The sequence below is a fragment of the Anguilla anguilla genome, chromosome 8 (genome assembly GCF_013347855.1).
Source record: "Anguilla anguilla isolate fAngAng1 chromosome 8, fAngAng1.pri, whole genome shotgun sequence".
In the NCBI taxonomy this organism is placed as follows: domain Eukaryota; kingdom Metazoa; phylum Chordata; class Actinopteri; order Anguilliformes; family Anguillidae; genus Anguilla; species Anguilla anguilla.
In genome coordinates this window covers 50,081,609-50,097,036 of record NC_049208.1, presented here as the reverse complement: position 1 = coordinate 50,097,036, position 15,428 = coordinate 50,081,609, and the positions used below count along the sequence as shown (strand labels likewise).

At 45.9% G+C, this 15,428-nt stretch overlaps 1 protein-coding gene across 2 annotated transcripts in view; it reads left to right on the top strand.

Annotated features, from left to right (window-relative positions):
• The window catches only part of LOC118234349 (basal cell adhesion molecule-like), a 32,028-nt gene that overhangs the window by 10,959 nt on the left and 5,641 nt on the right, over positions 1-15,428 (top strand). For both annotated transcript variants that reach the window (XM_035430821.1, XM_035430822.1), the window contains exons 2-10: positions 6,361-6,488; positions 8,475-8,694; positions 9,272-9,342; positions 9,548-9,644; positions 10,619-10,801; positions 11,303-11,430; positions 11,846-11,999; positions 12,480-12,595; positions 14,125-14,266. In XM_035430821.1, the coding sequence (XP_035286712.1) occupies positions 6,361-6,488; positions 8,475-8,694; positions 9,272-9,342; positions 9,548-9,644; positions 10,619-10,801; positions 11,303-11,430; positions 11,846-11,999; positions 12,480-12,595; positions 14,125-14,266 (1,239 nt within the window). The remainder of the gene's footprint in view (positions 1-6,360; positions 6,489-8,474; positions 8,695-9,271; positions 9,343-9,547; positions 9,645-10,618; positions 10,802-11,302; positions 11,431-11,845; positions 12,000-12,479; positions 12,596-14,124; positions 14,267-15,428) is intronic.

The following is a 15,428-nucleotide window of genomic DNA, read 5'->3' as shown; positions in this document are numbered from 1 at the left end:
TGGCTTATCTCTGTGATCACATGTCTTGCTGACAAAGTGATGACTGTAAAAGTTACCCAAGGCCGGTGCTGATTTCCACACTGCAGTGGCGTTGCGCAATGGAAAATGTTAGGGTTCCCCTCTGACAGATAGCTTCAGTCTCCTTCTCTCTTCCACAAACAGATGGTCTTTGCATACCCCCCCCCCCCCTCTATCTCATACTTGCCTGGACAAGCAGGACCCCAGCCTGCTACCCCTAACCCAAGGCAGACATCTCAGGATGTAGCCTGAGGGACAGCTTGCTCAAATACCTGAATACTGCATAAAAATGCGCTTGTGACTATAGTGGGCGTATGGCTGTGCGTGTGTGCGTGTGTGTGTGAGTGAGTTTGTGTGTGAGTGTGTGTGTGTGTGTGTGTGTGTGCGTTTTCTTTTTTACGTGTGCATTTATGGAAGGGAAATGCAAACTTTCCAACAGCCTTAACAGCATGAAGCTGTGTTTATGGTGTCCATAATCCTGCCCTTTTGTTCAGGTATGCAAGCCTAAATGTCAAAGCCACTGCAACATGAACTCGCTTCAATTCTTGGATTTGGAGTCAACGCCTCATCTCGTAAATCTTCATGAATCTTGACACAAACACCATCTTTGCTGTTTCTGACAACCTGATCGATTTTTTCCAGTGAAAATTGTTAGCGGGAGCTTCTCAAACCCCCTGTAGCCGCCTGCTTTTTTTCAGGTTTTTTTTTAATTTTTTAAACAATGATCTATTTCGCTGTGATAAATAGACAGTGGAAGGGCAGTCAGGCTGTGAGGAGGGTACTGTTAGGCAGAGGAGAAGAGGAGAAAGGCCCATGGTACCTTTGGTTTGTTCACTGCTCAACGCCCAAAACCCCATGACATGCCTGTACTCCTCGTCCGCTAGTTCGCCTTTTCGCTGTGCCCATCAGTCTTCTGACATTCTGCCCAACATAAGGCGCATCCAGTCAATGTTTTCAAGCACCTCCGAGCAGACCTTTCCAAACTGCGATGAAGTTGTTTAACCCTTTGAAGAGTAGGTTTTTTGGAATGCTTTTTTTTTTCTTCTAAATTCAAAGTCGGTGTTCTAGAACTCCACTGCTTTCAGTTACCAGTAGCGATTGTGACATCCGCATTAGAACGATCTGGTAAGAACATTCTAATCTCATATCTGTGATCTTACACCTTGAAGGGTTAAGTTACAACATAGAGTTTGAACGACAGCCTCCGGCAAGGCAAATGGCATGTGAAAGAACCCTCTCTGAGATTAGTCATGTTGCCACCACTGTTTGCTACAAGCTATGCTTCTCTGCTCTTTTCCAAAGGGGAATTGAAATATTGCTTGAATGGTGTATATACATATATTGATATTGTTACTTCAAACAATAAATGCGAATAAACAAAGAGGCTTCCAAAGCAGGAAAGATCATGAAAGTAGTAAACAGAAAGGACACAGATAAAAATATTTTAAGAGCCTGCTGAGACTGCCCTAGACAACAAATCCCTGAAACAACCTTGGACATCCCAGAGGACAAGTTAGACATAAACACCGATCCACCAGCTGTTTATTTGGGAGCTGCTGCTATTTATTTATTTTTTAAAAATGTAAAAAATTTCAAGGCTTGTTCTCTAGCAGAGGGAAATACAGTTACTGCTTTTGACACGCTGAATAAAAATAGTTAATGTGAAGTCATTTCTTCACAGTGACTGCACATATTACAAAACTGTTTGTGTCATAGCCCCATATAGTTGTTACCTCTATTTGTATATCATTAATGTAATGTATAGTTCTCCTAATATGTCGCCTCTGATAACATATTTATTTTAGACTGACACTTCAGCTTATACAAGCAATAGTAGGATTCGGTTTGAGTATGTGCCACTATTCAGTCGAACACATTTTTCATCCATAACAATACAATGGGAAAATTTAAGGAGCTTTCAGAATGAGTGTGTACTTGAAATGATCTTTATCAAGCAGTCTTATTTGTTCTTCTAACTACACATTTATCTAGCTTGTGCACACCTCTACATATGTCCTGGATGTATAGCTATGTGTGTAAGCAGTTCAGTTGGTCAGCCTATGTGTGTGTGCTTACATATACTGGCAGTGAATACATTTTTGGCACTTGTAACTATCCATGTCAAATATACATCATATTTTCAGATGCACAGTTAAAACGGTCTTATATTTGTTTCCATCAATGACAGTATGATGGGAGAAATATCAGTTAACTTTCAGAGTGGGCTTTTTCGTGAATTAATGTCTGTTTTTTTCCCCTTCCAACTGTCCATCCCTCATATTTATGTAAATGGCACCTGCTGCCCTGTTGGCCCAGAATGATGTCTATCTGCACGAGTGGGTCGTGTGTGCAGTTGAGTGTGTCCACCCATGTATGCGGGGGTTCACCTGTATGTTCAGTCAAGGCATAGCTGCCCTAACGCATTCCATTCTCGCATAGTCGCCTCATTCGCCCCCTAGTGGTGGAGTGTGCCACCTGCAAGCGTCTGAACTGCGGAACCGATCATCGTCTTCTGGCATGAGCTTAAACCCCTGACCCCAGACTGCATCTTTGGCTCTCAGAAACTAAAAATGTCACACCGTCGCACCCAGGATGTGGTCTATACACACTACAATGGAGTATTTGATGTACTGCTGTACTTGATGTTTTTTCCTTGCATCACGGAGAACTGTGAGGCTTCATAGAAAAGGCAATCTCCCTTTACAGATTTTCATTGTGTTCATGTTTAACTGCATTTTAATACATTCTGTGCTTGATGATTACTCTGTGCTAATATCTCGCCTGTACCACCGATGGACTTGTAAAATTTCCTGGATTCAACTGTCTGCCTAATAAGTAAGCGCATAAGTCAATAATAGCATCATAGAAGTGCACACAATTACTTTTAAATCACTTCACTGGGAAACATTAAAGTCAGTCTCATTTGAAAGAGCGAACGGGGGGAGGAGGGGTGATAAGGACCGAGGAACAGACGGTTCCGTGGTGAAGAACAGAAAAGAGACAGACGCGCACTGAGGCAGACAAGGCGTGATGGTTAGCTCTATCCACAACGCTCACAGAGAGAGACATCAAGAGAGTAAGGAGGGAGTGTGGCTTGGGGGACTTAATATGTTCGCGGATGCATAAAATAAAGTAGAGCAGGACTTGAAAAGTATTATAAAATAAAGATTACACAAGCGCTAAAATTGGAGATATCTTTAAATGTGTCAATGAGATAGATGTGATGTACAAGATATTTAGAGATATAGTGCACATTGTCAGTGATACAGAGACTGCAGGAAGGTCACCAAATTTTGCACAAAAAATTGTGGTATTCCTGGAATGTGGTACCATAGCCGCCTCCTTGTAATGATCTCCCATTGAGGCCTCAGGATGTTGATACAGTAAAGGTGGGCAGCTCATTTGAACTGTTTGAACAGACCCTAAACTGCGGAACCGATCATCGTCTTCTGGCATGAGCTTAAACCCCAGACCTCAGACTGCATCTTTGGCTCTCAGAAACTAAAAATGTCACACCGTCGCACCCAGGATGTGGTCTATACACACTACAATGGAGTATTTGATGTACTGCTGTACTTGATGTTTTTTCTTTGCATCACGGAGAACTGTGAGGCTTCATAGAAAAGGCAATCTCCTTTTACAAATTTTCATTGTGTTCATGTTTAACTGCATTTTAATACATTCTGTGCTTGATGATTACTCTGTGCTAATATCTCGCCTGTACCTCCGATGGACTTGTAAAATTTCCTGGATTCAACTGTCTGCCTAATAAGTAAGCGCATAAGTCAATAATAGCATCATAGAAGTGCACACAATTACTTTTAAATCACTTCACTGGGAAACATTAAAGTCAGTCTCATTTGAAAGAGCGAACGGGGGGAGGAGGGGTGATAAGGACCGAGGAACAGACGGTTCCATGGTGAAGAACAGAAAAGAGACAGACACGCTCTGAGGCAGACAAGGCATGATGGTTAGCTCTATCCACAACGCTCACAGAGAGAGACATCAAGAGAGTAACGAGGGAGTGTGACTTGGAGGACTTAATATGTTCGCCGATGCATAAAATAAAGTAGAGCAGGACTTGAAAAGTATTATAAAATAAAGATTACACAAGCGCTAAAATTGGAGATATCTTTAAATGTGTCAATGAGATAGATGTGATGTACAAGATATTTAGAGATATAGTGCACATTGTCAGCGATACAGAGACTGCAGGAAGGTCACCAAATTTTGCACAAAAAATTGTGGTATTCCTGGAATGTGGTACCATAGCCGCCTCCTTGTAATGGTCTCCCGTTGAGGCCTCAGGATGTTGATACAGTAAAGGTGGGCAGCTCATTCGAACTGTTTGAACAGACCCTAAAATGGCTAACAGCCTCAAGAATCTCAGTCTGGTTTGGACCAAAGGTGAGGATTACCATGTGTTTGCTGTGTCGCTGACAGCTTTTGTGGGAGCGTCCACTGGAATGTTTTCCTCGAGCGAGGTTGACGACAAAGGGGGGGAAGGTTCGTTTTTTTACAGTGGAGTGAATTTTTTGCAGAAAAATTGTAAATTGAAACGCAGGCAAATAGATGCTGTTGCTCTCCATACATGTATTTGAATATTTTAAAGTATTAACGTGGGGAGGCACAGGGCTGTTTTTTTCTTCTTCTTCCAAATAATCCTCTGGCTGCAGGTCAAAAATAATCATAAATAAGGGGAAGTGCCGTCGTTACCTGATAAACAGGCAAAGCGCACCGTTTGCTGATATTAAACCCTGCTTTTCAAGACTCAACGTTGCCTTTATCACCTGCACGGCATCTGTTACACCTTCTGCCTGCACATGCTCAGAGAGGTGTGTTTTGGCAGTGAGACCCACAGCTCTAGGAAGGAAGAGTCTTGACAATCCCCAAGACGAGCGACATCTCTTATGGCGGGCTTAATGGGTAGCCTCGCGGCTAGCCGAGTGCGGTCCTGTTCCCACGGTGTTTACGAGCCACTGTCCAGGCAGCCGGGGAATCCACGAAATGAGGATGTTTGCACTCATTATTTTTGTTCTCATTTTTGTTCGTGTGCCATGCCATTGCCAATTGTACCTCCAATGTGCAACTGCTGTAGTTTGTAAATAATTCCAGCGTAAGTAAAAATTGTAAAGAAAAATGTAAAGAAATGTTAGCCACAAAACTTGACACCAAATACTACTAGTGTTTCTTGGTCAGATGCTTTGGCCGTACTATATAAAGAATCATCCTGATTGTTTGCTTTTAATATGAATAACTGTGAATTACCATTTGTGGCATGCTCGTTAGCTAACTCATGCCTGTTACAGTTGCTTAGTGACTGGCACCAGTTGCCCAGAATGCTGTGCGGCGCTGGAAAACAGTGAAGATGTTGATGTCACACTTTCAAACCGCTCTGTAAAAAGGCTTAAAAACAACAGAGAAAAGACAGATTGAAACTCGTCTTCGCCGCCTCACGGTCGGAAGCCCCTTGGGTGCACATCTCGGCTTGGGTTTCGTTTGGAATCACCTGGTTTCGGGGAACCTCGGGGACTGCAGAAGCCCTGCGGCTGGCTGGGCTTGCCACGCCTTTATTTTCTCTGACCCCGCCCCCCTTTTGCCCCAGGTTTACGGTGTTAATGTTCCACCCGACCCCTCCTCAAAGCCCCCCTTGGCCCCCCTCCACACTCGTCCCACCACCGAAGCCTTGAGCCAACAGCGAGCATTGTGCACTGCGTGACCCCTCCCTGCAGCCCCACGACCTCAAACAATGACATCATCGCGGGCGGAGCTTGCGACTTGTTTGAATCAGTCAAGAGGCTCTTTTTCTCTCCACGGAAAAACACAGTGCTCGGTTCAGCCATACCTTTGTGTGCTCAGAGTGGAATGAGCCTCCCACAGCAGTCAGAACTCAAAGACCCTGACCGACTAGCCACTGACCCAGCTGTCAAGGCTACGTCCAGGCTCCCTCAACCACTTCCTTTCTAGATCATTCCATTTAATACTAGATGTTTGGCTAGTTGAATGTGTCATTTGGGACAGTTATTTGAATGCTAATACTCCACTTGATTATAGCTTTTCTCTCATTATTACTCAAAATGGTAACTAGGGTTTTTGGTAGAACTGCCACCCTCAGTGGCCTGTTTGATTCCGCTTATGTACTTTGTTTAGTAAGTCACTCTGGAAAATAGCTTCTGCTGAATGATTGCAAAACAATAAATCGTAAAAGAACGGCACCGATCACATGCAGTGCAGTGGTGAAGCCGCTGCTGTTGCTGACCACAGAGTTTTTTTTGGGGGGGGGGGGGAAAGGACCCCCCTCTGGTCGCACGTCACCCATACCCCCACGCTCCCTCTCTCCAGGACGCTGGTGTGCTGTGACGGTCACTGTCACCCCCACGGTGGAGGCTCTGAAGGGGGAGACGGGCACCCTGCCCTGCTCCTTCGCCGTCACGCCCCCCTCGGATAACGCCATTGTTGAGTGGTTCATCGTGAGTACCGGGGGGGTTCCTCTCCCCACTCGAGACTTTCAGTGTGTGTGTGTGTGTGTGTGTGTGTGTGTGTGTATGTGTGTGTGTGCGTGTGTATGTGTGTGTGTGTGTGTGTGTGTGTGTGTGTGTGTGTGTGTGTGTGTGTATGTGTGTGTGTGTGTGTGCGTGTGTGTGTGTGTGTGTGCGTGCGTGCGTGCGTGCGTGTTTTCCTAGTGTTGTTTGTGAGTCTTTTTTTCCTTTGTTGACCCGTGTTCTGTGTTGTGTGTCCGTATGTCTGTGTTTATGTTCAACCTTGGGGAGAAAAGGTTGCCATGGCAACAGCGGTGGGAGTTTGAGTGCGGTCGGTGAAATGGACGCACTTCTGGGTGTTTGACTCCCCTGGTTTTGAATATACGGGTTTTATGTACACCCTTTCGGTCAGTGTATGCTCGTGTACGTCTGCACGGGTGTGTGTGTGTGTTTGTGTGCATGTTTGCATGTGTGTGTGTGTGTGTGTGTGTGTGCACGCGCGCATGTGTGTGTCTACACTCTTTACTGGTGTTGTTTGTGAGTCTTTGTTTTATGTATGTTTTATTCCCTTGGGAAAAGGTTGTCATGGCAACGGGAGGGAGGGGGGAGGGTTGGTCTGCGGTAGGAGTAATGGACACATTTCTAGGCATTTCAATCCTCTGGATTTATATGTGGGGTTTTAAAATGCCTTTTTAGAACTTTTAATGCCGAGGAAATACACCTGTATGAATGTTAAGTCATTTTTCAATATATGAAGTGTTATATACATAATTTGAACACATTATTTCTACTATTATGCTCTGGAATAGCACAGTATAATTATACTATAATATCTATAATACCTATAATATAGTTAGGTGGTTCCCAACCTTGTCCCTGGAGTACCCTTGTATATGCTAGTTTTCGTTCCAACCACAATTGCAATCCCAAAATTTTAACGTTTTAACAAATTTTAAAGTAAATTTTTCTTAATTAGGTGCTTTTTGTGTTTAGGGGGATTATTTACCCTCTTAAACCACATTATGTAGGAAATATCTATGTGTGCAATAAAGAATAGAACTCCCATGTTCACATTGTGCCTACTGTGCTACATTGCAAACAATTACATAGAAAGGTAACTTATTTTTAACTGTAATATGAAAGACTGAGGTGAATCATTAGGCTTCTAATTGGTCAAAGTGTGGACACCTGGCCCCTAAAACTAACCATCTGGACGATAATGAAGAATTCAAAGACAAAGCAAATGATAACGAGCCAACCCTGCATTGTGTTAATAAGTTTCAGGAAATTAAACGCGTGTTCAGGAGTCCATTGATTAACCTCTGTCTTTCAATTGGTCCAAAAACTTTGTTACCTTTTTTATGTAATTGTTTGCAATATAGCGCAATAAGCAAAATATGAGCGTGGGAATGTTATTGTTTGTGGCTATTTTTGACATAATGTTGCTAAATAATGAAGTGGGTAAATAATCACTCTAAACATAAAAAGCACCTAATTAAGAAAAATGAACAACTTTTGCAAATTGCAATTGTGGTTGGAACGGAAACCGGCATTCATGCGGGGGAACTCCAGGACAGAGGTCTCAAACGAAATATAGTTAATCAAAGCCTCTCATCTCTCTTTCATCTCTCTCTCTCTGAATCTTTCCTTCACCTCGATCTTTCTCTCCTTCATCTCTCTCTTCCCCCCTCACATCTCTCTCTTACTCTCTATCTTTCACCCCCTCTCTCTCTCTCTCTGTCTCTGAATCTTTCCTTCACCTCAATCTTTCTCTCCTTCATCTCTCTCTTTCATCTCTCTCTCTCTCTCTCTCTCTCTCTCTCTGTCTGTCTGTCCCTCTCTCTCTCTCTCTCTCTCTGTCTGTCTGTCCCTCTCTGTCTCTGTCTGTCTGTCTGTCTGTCTCTCTCTCTCTCTCTCTCTCTCTCTCTCTCTCTCTCTCTCTCTCTCTCTCTCTCTCTCTCTCTCTCTCTCTCTCAGGATGAGCCCGGTGCCCGCGCGCGGGTGGCCTACAGGCCGCAGTCCAGCGGGGAAGGCGGCAGCGACGAGGGGACCAAGCTGTCCGGGCGGGTGTCAGTGGGGGAGGACTTCTCCCTCTCCGTCGCCTCGGTGCAGGTGGAGGACCAGAGGAGCTTCCACTGCCAGGTGACGGCCGGGGCGGCCGGCGTCGGGGAGGGCACTACGGAGCTGAAGGTCTTCAGTGAGTCACCGGCTGCTTATTTACCACCGCAATTTATTTCTTGTGTCACCAACTGATTATGATAATATGTCACTGTCATTATATTTTGTTATTGTTATTGTTGTTATGGCTAATGTTGGCTCAGCGTGTACAAATTAACTGTCACTCACTGCGGCTGGCTGAGATCCAACGTAATTCAAATGAATAACAAATTATGTAGATTACGCATTCGGGTTCAGAATTACATTTCAAATTCGGATGCTTATTTTCATAACCCATCATGCCGTCCTCTGATAAACTGCTGTGGTATATAACATGCAGTTAGCATGCAGTGCTTTGATGCTTAAAGTGCACATGCATAAATACTGCATATTTGTCCCGTGAAGATGAATAACACCTGAGAAAAAATAAATATATTTGTATAACGTGACACAGGGCATTAGAACAGGCGATTTAGAACGGACCGCTTCTTTTCTAGGCACCTTGTGTGTGCTTTCACATGGTGACCTCACATGATGACCTCATGATGACCTCAGTGTTCAGTGTCCAGTCAGACTGTGCGAGAGTTAATGATGAATCTAATGCCTCTCTCTGTCAGATGAGCCAGATAAACCGGAGGTGATGGGCTTGCCTGAATTCATTACCATCTCAGAAAGTTCTGCGACGGAGGTGAGCGCCTCCTTTTCCTTCATCCTTTTGCTTTGGGAAATATTTGTGAAAAAAAATAAAAACAACAGCTTTATTTCCGGGGGTAAACTAAACTGGAGGTGCAGGAGACAGAGCGAATCTCAGAGTTCTACTCCTCTGTTGTGCTCTCCCACTCTTTTCCCTCGTTCACTCTCTCCCTCTCTTGCCCTCTTTCTTTCTCCCTCAGATCGGTCAGTGTGTGAGTAAGAATGGTCACCCGGAGCCTCGCCTGGTCTGGTACAAAGACTCCAGCCCCCTGGAAGAGGTGAAGGAGGTCAACGACAGTGAGTGCATCACTTCCTGCTATTGCCGATGCAGCTGCTTCAGTTGTTGTTTGTGATGTAACCAGTAGCTACACCTCTCGGGTGTACCAAATGCTGTCATTATACAGGTTGCTATGGATGCGACCGATACTATAAAGAATGTTGAAATTATAGATGCCATTACTGTTGGTAATGCTGTTATTGCAGCATTGTTAAAAGCTCATGCATTAATCAGCGCTTTCGCTGATTTATTTGCTTTCACTGTAATTAATTAATTAAGTGCAGATGGAGTTGTTGACGTAATTAATAATACCCAACGGCTAGTACCACTGACATTAATAGTAATATTGTTTTCTTTCTTTCTTTTTTTGCAGATAATGTGATAATTAATTTAGCTGTAGACGCTATCACCAATTTCGTTAATTGCATGCGTTCGGGAAGTGTTATTAATGTCACTAAGGGTACTATCGCAGCTACTGATAGTGATTCATTTTAGCTGATGCTGTTATCACAGCTGCTGCACAGAGGTAAATAAGGCTGCTAATGCAGCAGCCAACAGTTGCAGTGACTGCTCCTTTTCTGTAACCGTCTCTGCTCTCCTCTCTCCTCTCTTTTCCTCCCATCTCCTCTCCTCTTCTCTCCTCTCTTCTCCTCTCCTCTTCTCTCCTCCCATCTCCTTTTGTCCCATCTCCCCATCTCTTCTCTCTTCTCCTCTTCTCTCCTCCCATCTTCTCTTGTCCCATCTCCCCATCTTTTCTCTCCTCTCTTCTCCACTCCTCTTCTCTCCTCCCATCTCCTCTTGTCCCATCTCCCCTCCTCTTCTCTCCTCTCTTCTCCTGTCCTCCCATCTCCCCTCCTCTTCTCTCGTCTCCTCCCACCTCCTCTCCTCCCATGTTTTCTCCTCTCTTCACCTCTCCTCTAACTCTGGTCTCCCTCCCTCCCTCCCTCCCTCCCTCCCTCCCCTCTCCCTCGGCCTCCTCCTCTTCCCGCCCCAGAGATGTACATGGTGTCCTCTGTGGTGCGGGAGGTGACCGGACTCTACACCATGTCCAGCACCCTCTACCTGCAGGTCCGGAAGGAGGACAGGAAGTCGGCGTTCCACTGCAGGGTGGAGTACGTCATGCTAAACGGCCTCGCCCAACACAAGGATTCGGAGACCTTCACCCTCCCCCTGCAGTGTGAGTCCGTGGGCCTGGCCGTCTCCACGGCGATCTCACTCCCACCATGCACCAGCAGGGAGCGTTAACGGAAATGTGTGCAAGGAGAAAATAAGGAATCCATAAGTGTATCTGCATGGAACATAAGGTCTGGTGCTGTGCACCCTTGTGTAACCTAAATATATTGCTGCGAAACATATTTTACAACAAAAAAAAAAACGTCCAGAGTACACGGCAATATATTGTTTGAGTAAAGGTGTGTAGAAGCAGGCGTGTGAAGTGTAATGTTGAAGGTCATGTTGAAGGGCAAAATGGGGGATGTGTACGGAGAGCTGTGGATAAATATTTTATTAGCACACATCTCCCCTCCCCTATGCTAACTGCTTCATTCTTTCCTGTAAAGAGAATTCCAAAGGAGTGAGTACACTCACAAACCCACTCTCTACCTTCTTCTCAACCTCGCCTTTGTTTAATTTCCTGTCCATTGTCTGCCTGTGAGCTCACCGCATCTCGTCCAATCAGACCCCACGGAGCAAGTGACCTTTGCCCTGGTGAACCCTGACCCGGTCAAAGAGGGCGATGACGTGCAGATCAAGTGTGAGGCCGATGGCAACCCCAAACCCGAGTATGTCTTTACATTCAAGAAAGAGGTGAGGTGCCAGGGTGGGCGTGGCCTCGTGATTGAGCGTGCTTCACCCTTCAGGCACACTAAAGAGTACTTACTAAGAGTGCTCCAGAAATACCACAAAAAGACGAAAGATCGTGCAAACTTACACATGCGGAACACCATTAATAGTGTCCTTGGCATAATTATGACCTGAAATCATGCTTGGAGTCCATTTTGTTCTCAATTCAATTCAATCAGTTCAGGAAATTATTCAGTCTATGAGTTCTTCACAAATCTTCACAGAGCATTAGGGATAGCTTTACAGTTCATGAACTGAATTTAATTAATTTTTTTTGAAATGACTGCACTCGAACAAAACCAGCTGAAAGAGTGCGTACCGTAAGTGAGGGAGGGTGTGGGCGTCCTGTCTGAACCCCTCGATCCTTTCTCCGCCTCAGGGAAAGGAAGATGGGAGGAAGGATGCTGTTGAGGGAATCCTGACCCTGTCACCGGTAACCCGTGACGACGCTGGCCTGTACCGCTGCGAAGCTCTGGACTTCGATTCGTCCCCCGAGGTCGAGCTGGTGAAGGAGCTCACCCTGGCGGTCCACTGTGAGCCACCCGTTCTCCGGCCTTGCCTCGTTCTCCCTCCTGCGTTAGGTCACGCCGACGTTGCGCGTTGTTAACCTCTCTCTCTCTCTCTCTCTCGCCCTCTCTCTCTCTCCCTCTCTCTCGCCCTCTCTCTCTCTCCCTCTCTCTCTCTCTCTCTCTCTCGCCCTCTCTCTCTCTCCCTCTCTCTCTCTCCCTCTCTCTCTCTCCCTCTCTCTCTCTCTCTCTCTCTCGCCCTCTCTCTCTCTCCCTCTCTCTCTCTCTCTCACCCTCTCTCCCTCCCTCTCTCCCTCTCTCTCCCTCTCTCTCCCTCTCTCTCCCTCCCTCTCTCTCTCTCTCTCTCTCTCTCCCTCTCTCTCTCTCTCTCTCTCTCGCCCTCTCTCTCTCTCGCCCTCTCTCTCTCTCCCTCTCTCTCGCCCTCTCTCTCTCGCCCTCTCTCTCTCTCTCTCCCTCTCTCTCTCTCTCTCCCTCTCTCCCGATCAGACATAGACCCCGTAACCGTCTCCCCTGTTGGCCCAGTGACCGCGCCTTTGGGAGGGAAGGTGGAGGTGACCTGCGACGCCGAAGCTTCGGCAGAACGCGCTCTGCAGTGGAAGAAGGCAAGCGAGCCCCTCGGGCTTCCTTTCGGCTTCTCGTCGCGTCCCGTTAGCGTTCGCCCTGTGGGGGATCCGTTGCTGAGTTTTTCGGACGCGAACATCATCTCAAAGTTGGCGCTCCGAAAAGGTTCCTAAAAAAGAGGAGTGCCGGCGTTTCAGAGTGATTTTCATGCAGATATTTGGCAGTGCCTTCGGATTCTGCCGGTTATTCTTCGGTGCGTTTCGTATCAAGTCGTTGGTCATTCCACAGAGCTTATAATGCTCATCCCTCTAACTACTTTTGTTTTTCCCTTGACAGCACAGTTATCGGCTGTCGCTCTACTGTAACTTGGGAATATATGGAAAATGTGTGTTATTCAACAGTATTTGTATATTCATCATTTTGTCGTAGATATTTTTGTGCTTGTGAATATTTTTATGAACGTAGCTTCACAGTTAAAAACAGATGACATATTTGAAACACCTGTGCAATGAATAGACATTGCAGACACATTTCTGTGGGAAACTAATCTAAATTATGAGTGACAAGGCAATGTAAATGGTTATAGAAAGCATTTTGAAATGCCAGCGGTTAACTTGTTTTATTGTTAATGTTGTAAATGTACATCTCTTCTGGAAGGGGCCCCTGCTCATTCCATATCCCCATAAAAGCTCAAACACAGAATCCCGTTTAACAGGACTGAAGCTGTATCCATAACCGTGCGCGATTAATTTAATTAGACGATTTAATTTTTACACCGTAGCGCGAATGAATTGCTGCCAAACCTTGCGAAAGCATTAATTTCTGTCTGTGATACCAGAAGGCTTTTTAATCCGTCAGCATCAATTATGGGCGTCTCAGGCAGAGCGTCCCCCCGCCCGTTCGTACAGACAGGACAATCCCCGACAGCCAGAGGAGCGCTCGAATTCTGGGCCTGCGGACGAGAAGCCGCATCGGCTAACCGTCCGCGAGCCAGCTCTTTATTCCGTTTTAACGACTCCTCACGGCTTATTTAGCCAGACACTATTTTATGAGTTTGTCTGCTCCAGAAAGACTTCCCCTGCAAAGCTTTTTAGTGCTTTTAGCTTTAATCTGTATCGAGTGCGTCTTTTTTTTTTTTTTGTTTTTTTTTTTGTTCAACTGGAGTAAACCTGTTATGGATTGTCCACAACACACAGTTAATGTTCAGCATTAAATAAAGTCTGGTTTAGTATTTTTCCGGGTGATCGGAGTACATTTGTTTCCTGCCGCTGGAATTTGATTAATGGCGAAAAGTTTAAGGGATGTGGACAGAGCGAAGTGCTTTTACGAAGGAACTGATTAAAATGCCCACGCTCATTACATTCCGCTGATGAACGCGCAGGACGTGTCGGTGCTCATGCTGTTCGTTTAAAAATGAATGGTGAAATGGGCGCTAAGGCGTAAAGCGCTAGTAATCGCTAGTTCGCGCGGTTCAGCACCTCTCCATGTGTGTGCCAGTCGCTGAACGCTATTGCGGTTGTGTCTGCTGTGCATCGGTGCTATGCGGTTAGCCCTTTCTGTGTGGGTTCAGGGGTCGTCTGTGCTGTCCGAGACCGGGACCCTCGCCCTGGAGGACGTGAGCTTCGCGGACGCGGGGGTGTACTCCTGCGTCGCCTCGGTGCCCAGTGTCCCCGGGCTCCAAGCGCACGCCAACGTCACGCTCAACGTGGCAGGTAACTGCGTTCGACTGCGCGGCACAGGCCTGGCGCTCTGTGCTGTGTCTGCGCTGACATGTTGAGGGTAGGGTAGTGGCGTTATGTCCGGAGGGCTAGGATACAAATTATTGACGAAGTTTCTGTATATTTTTGTTTGGGGTGGCTGTGGGGATGGGGGGGGGGGGTCATGGATAGTGCAGGGGTGCCTATGTACAGCCAGTGGAGAGGTGCCATTAAAATGATTTCAGTTTAACTGTTGAACACCTGAGCTGGTTTCTTTGTCCTTTTTCCTATTCTTCCTGTGTGTTTGCATGTGTGGGCGATATTTTTCTGTATGGGTGGGTTGTGGTGGACAGACATATCAGTCTTCTTTTTTGGCCCTGTGCAGTAAAAAGTCAACCGGAGGGTCGGTGGTTCGAATCCCCAGGGGGGTTGAGTCCCTGGGTTCTGAAACAGGGCTTGCACACCTGTACGTGTGAGAGCACACAATAACGAGCAGAGTTTTCTTGCTTTTACCGTTTTCCTGCAGTACAGGGGGAATCTAGCTCTTGTGCCTTCCAGCGCCTCCAACTTCAACACCAAAGTTATTCCCCACATATATCTTTCTGCTTGAAGAACTTCTTTGTACTGTCAGTGTGAAATGTGCTTTTAATTAATTTCCTGCCGTGTTAGCAGGTTTTATTTCAGAATTTAAAATTAAGCAGTCTCTGTTGTACGCCTGCTGACCTGTAATTAATCACTTTTAACAAATCGCATATTAAATACTGCTACCCCCACCCCCACAACCCACCCCCCCGCCCCAGTCCTGCTTCTTAGCAAGGTTTAAAGGGAAAGATGTCAGTTACCTGTTCATAATGCAGTCCCTTTGGCAGCAGTGTCGATCGCAGGGGAAGTAATGGCGGCAGTGTAGTATAATGGCTAAGGAGTTGGCCTAACCTAAAGGTCGCAGGTTTGATTCCCCACTGCTGTTGAACCTTTGAGCAAAGGTACTTAACCTGCATTGCTCCAGTATATATCCAGCTGTATCACTGGATACAATGTAAGTCGCTCTGGATAAGAGCATCTGCTAAATGCCTGTAATGCAATCACTGCTTCATTCTCTCTCTCTTATTCAGAGCGTTGGATATGTATGTCTGTTTAGCTCTGCGATGGAGCCACACCATTATGCCTGTATACAAGG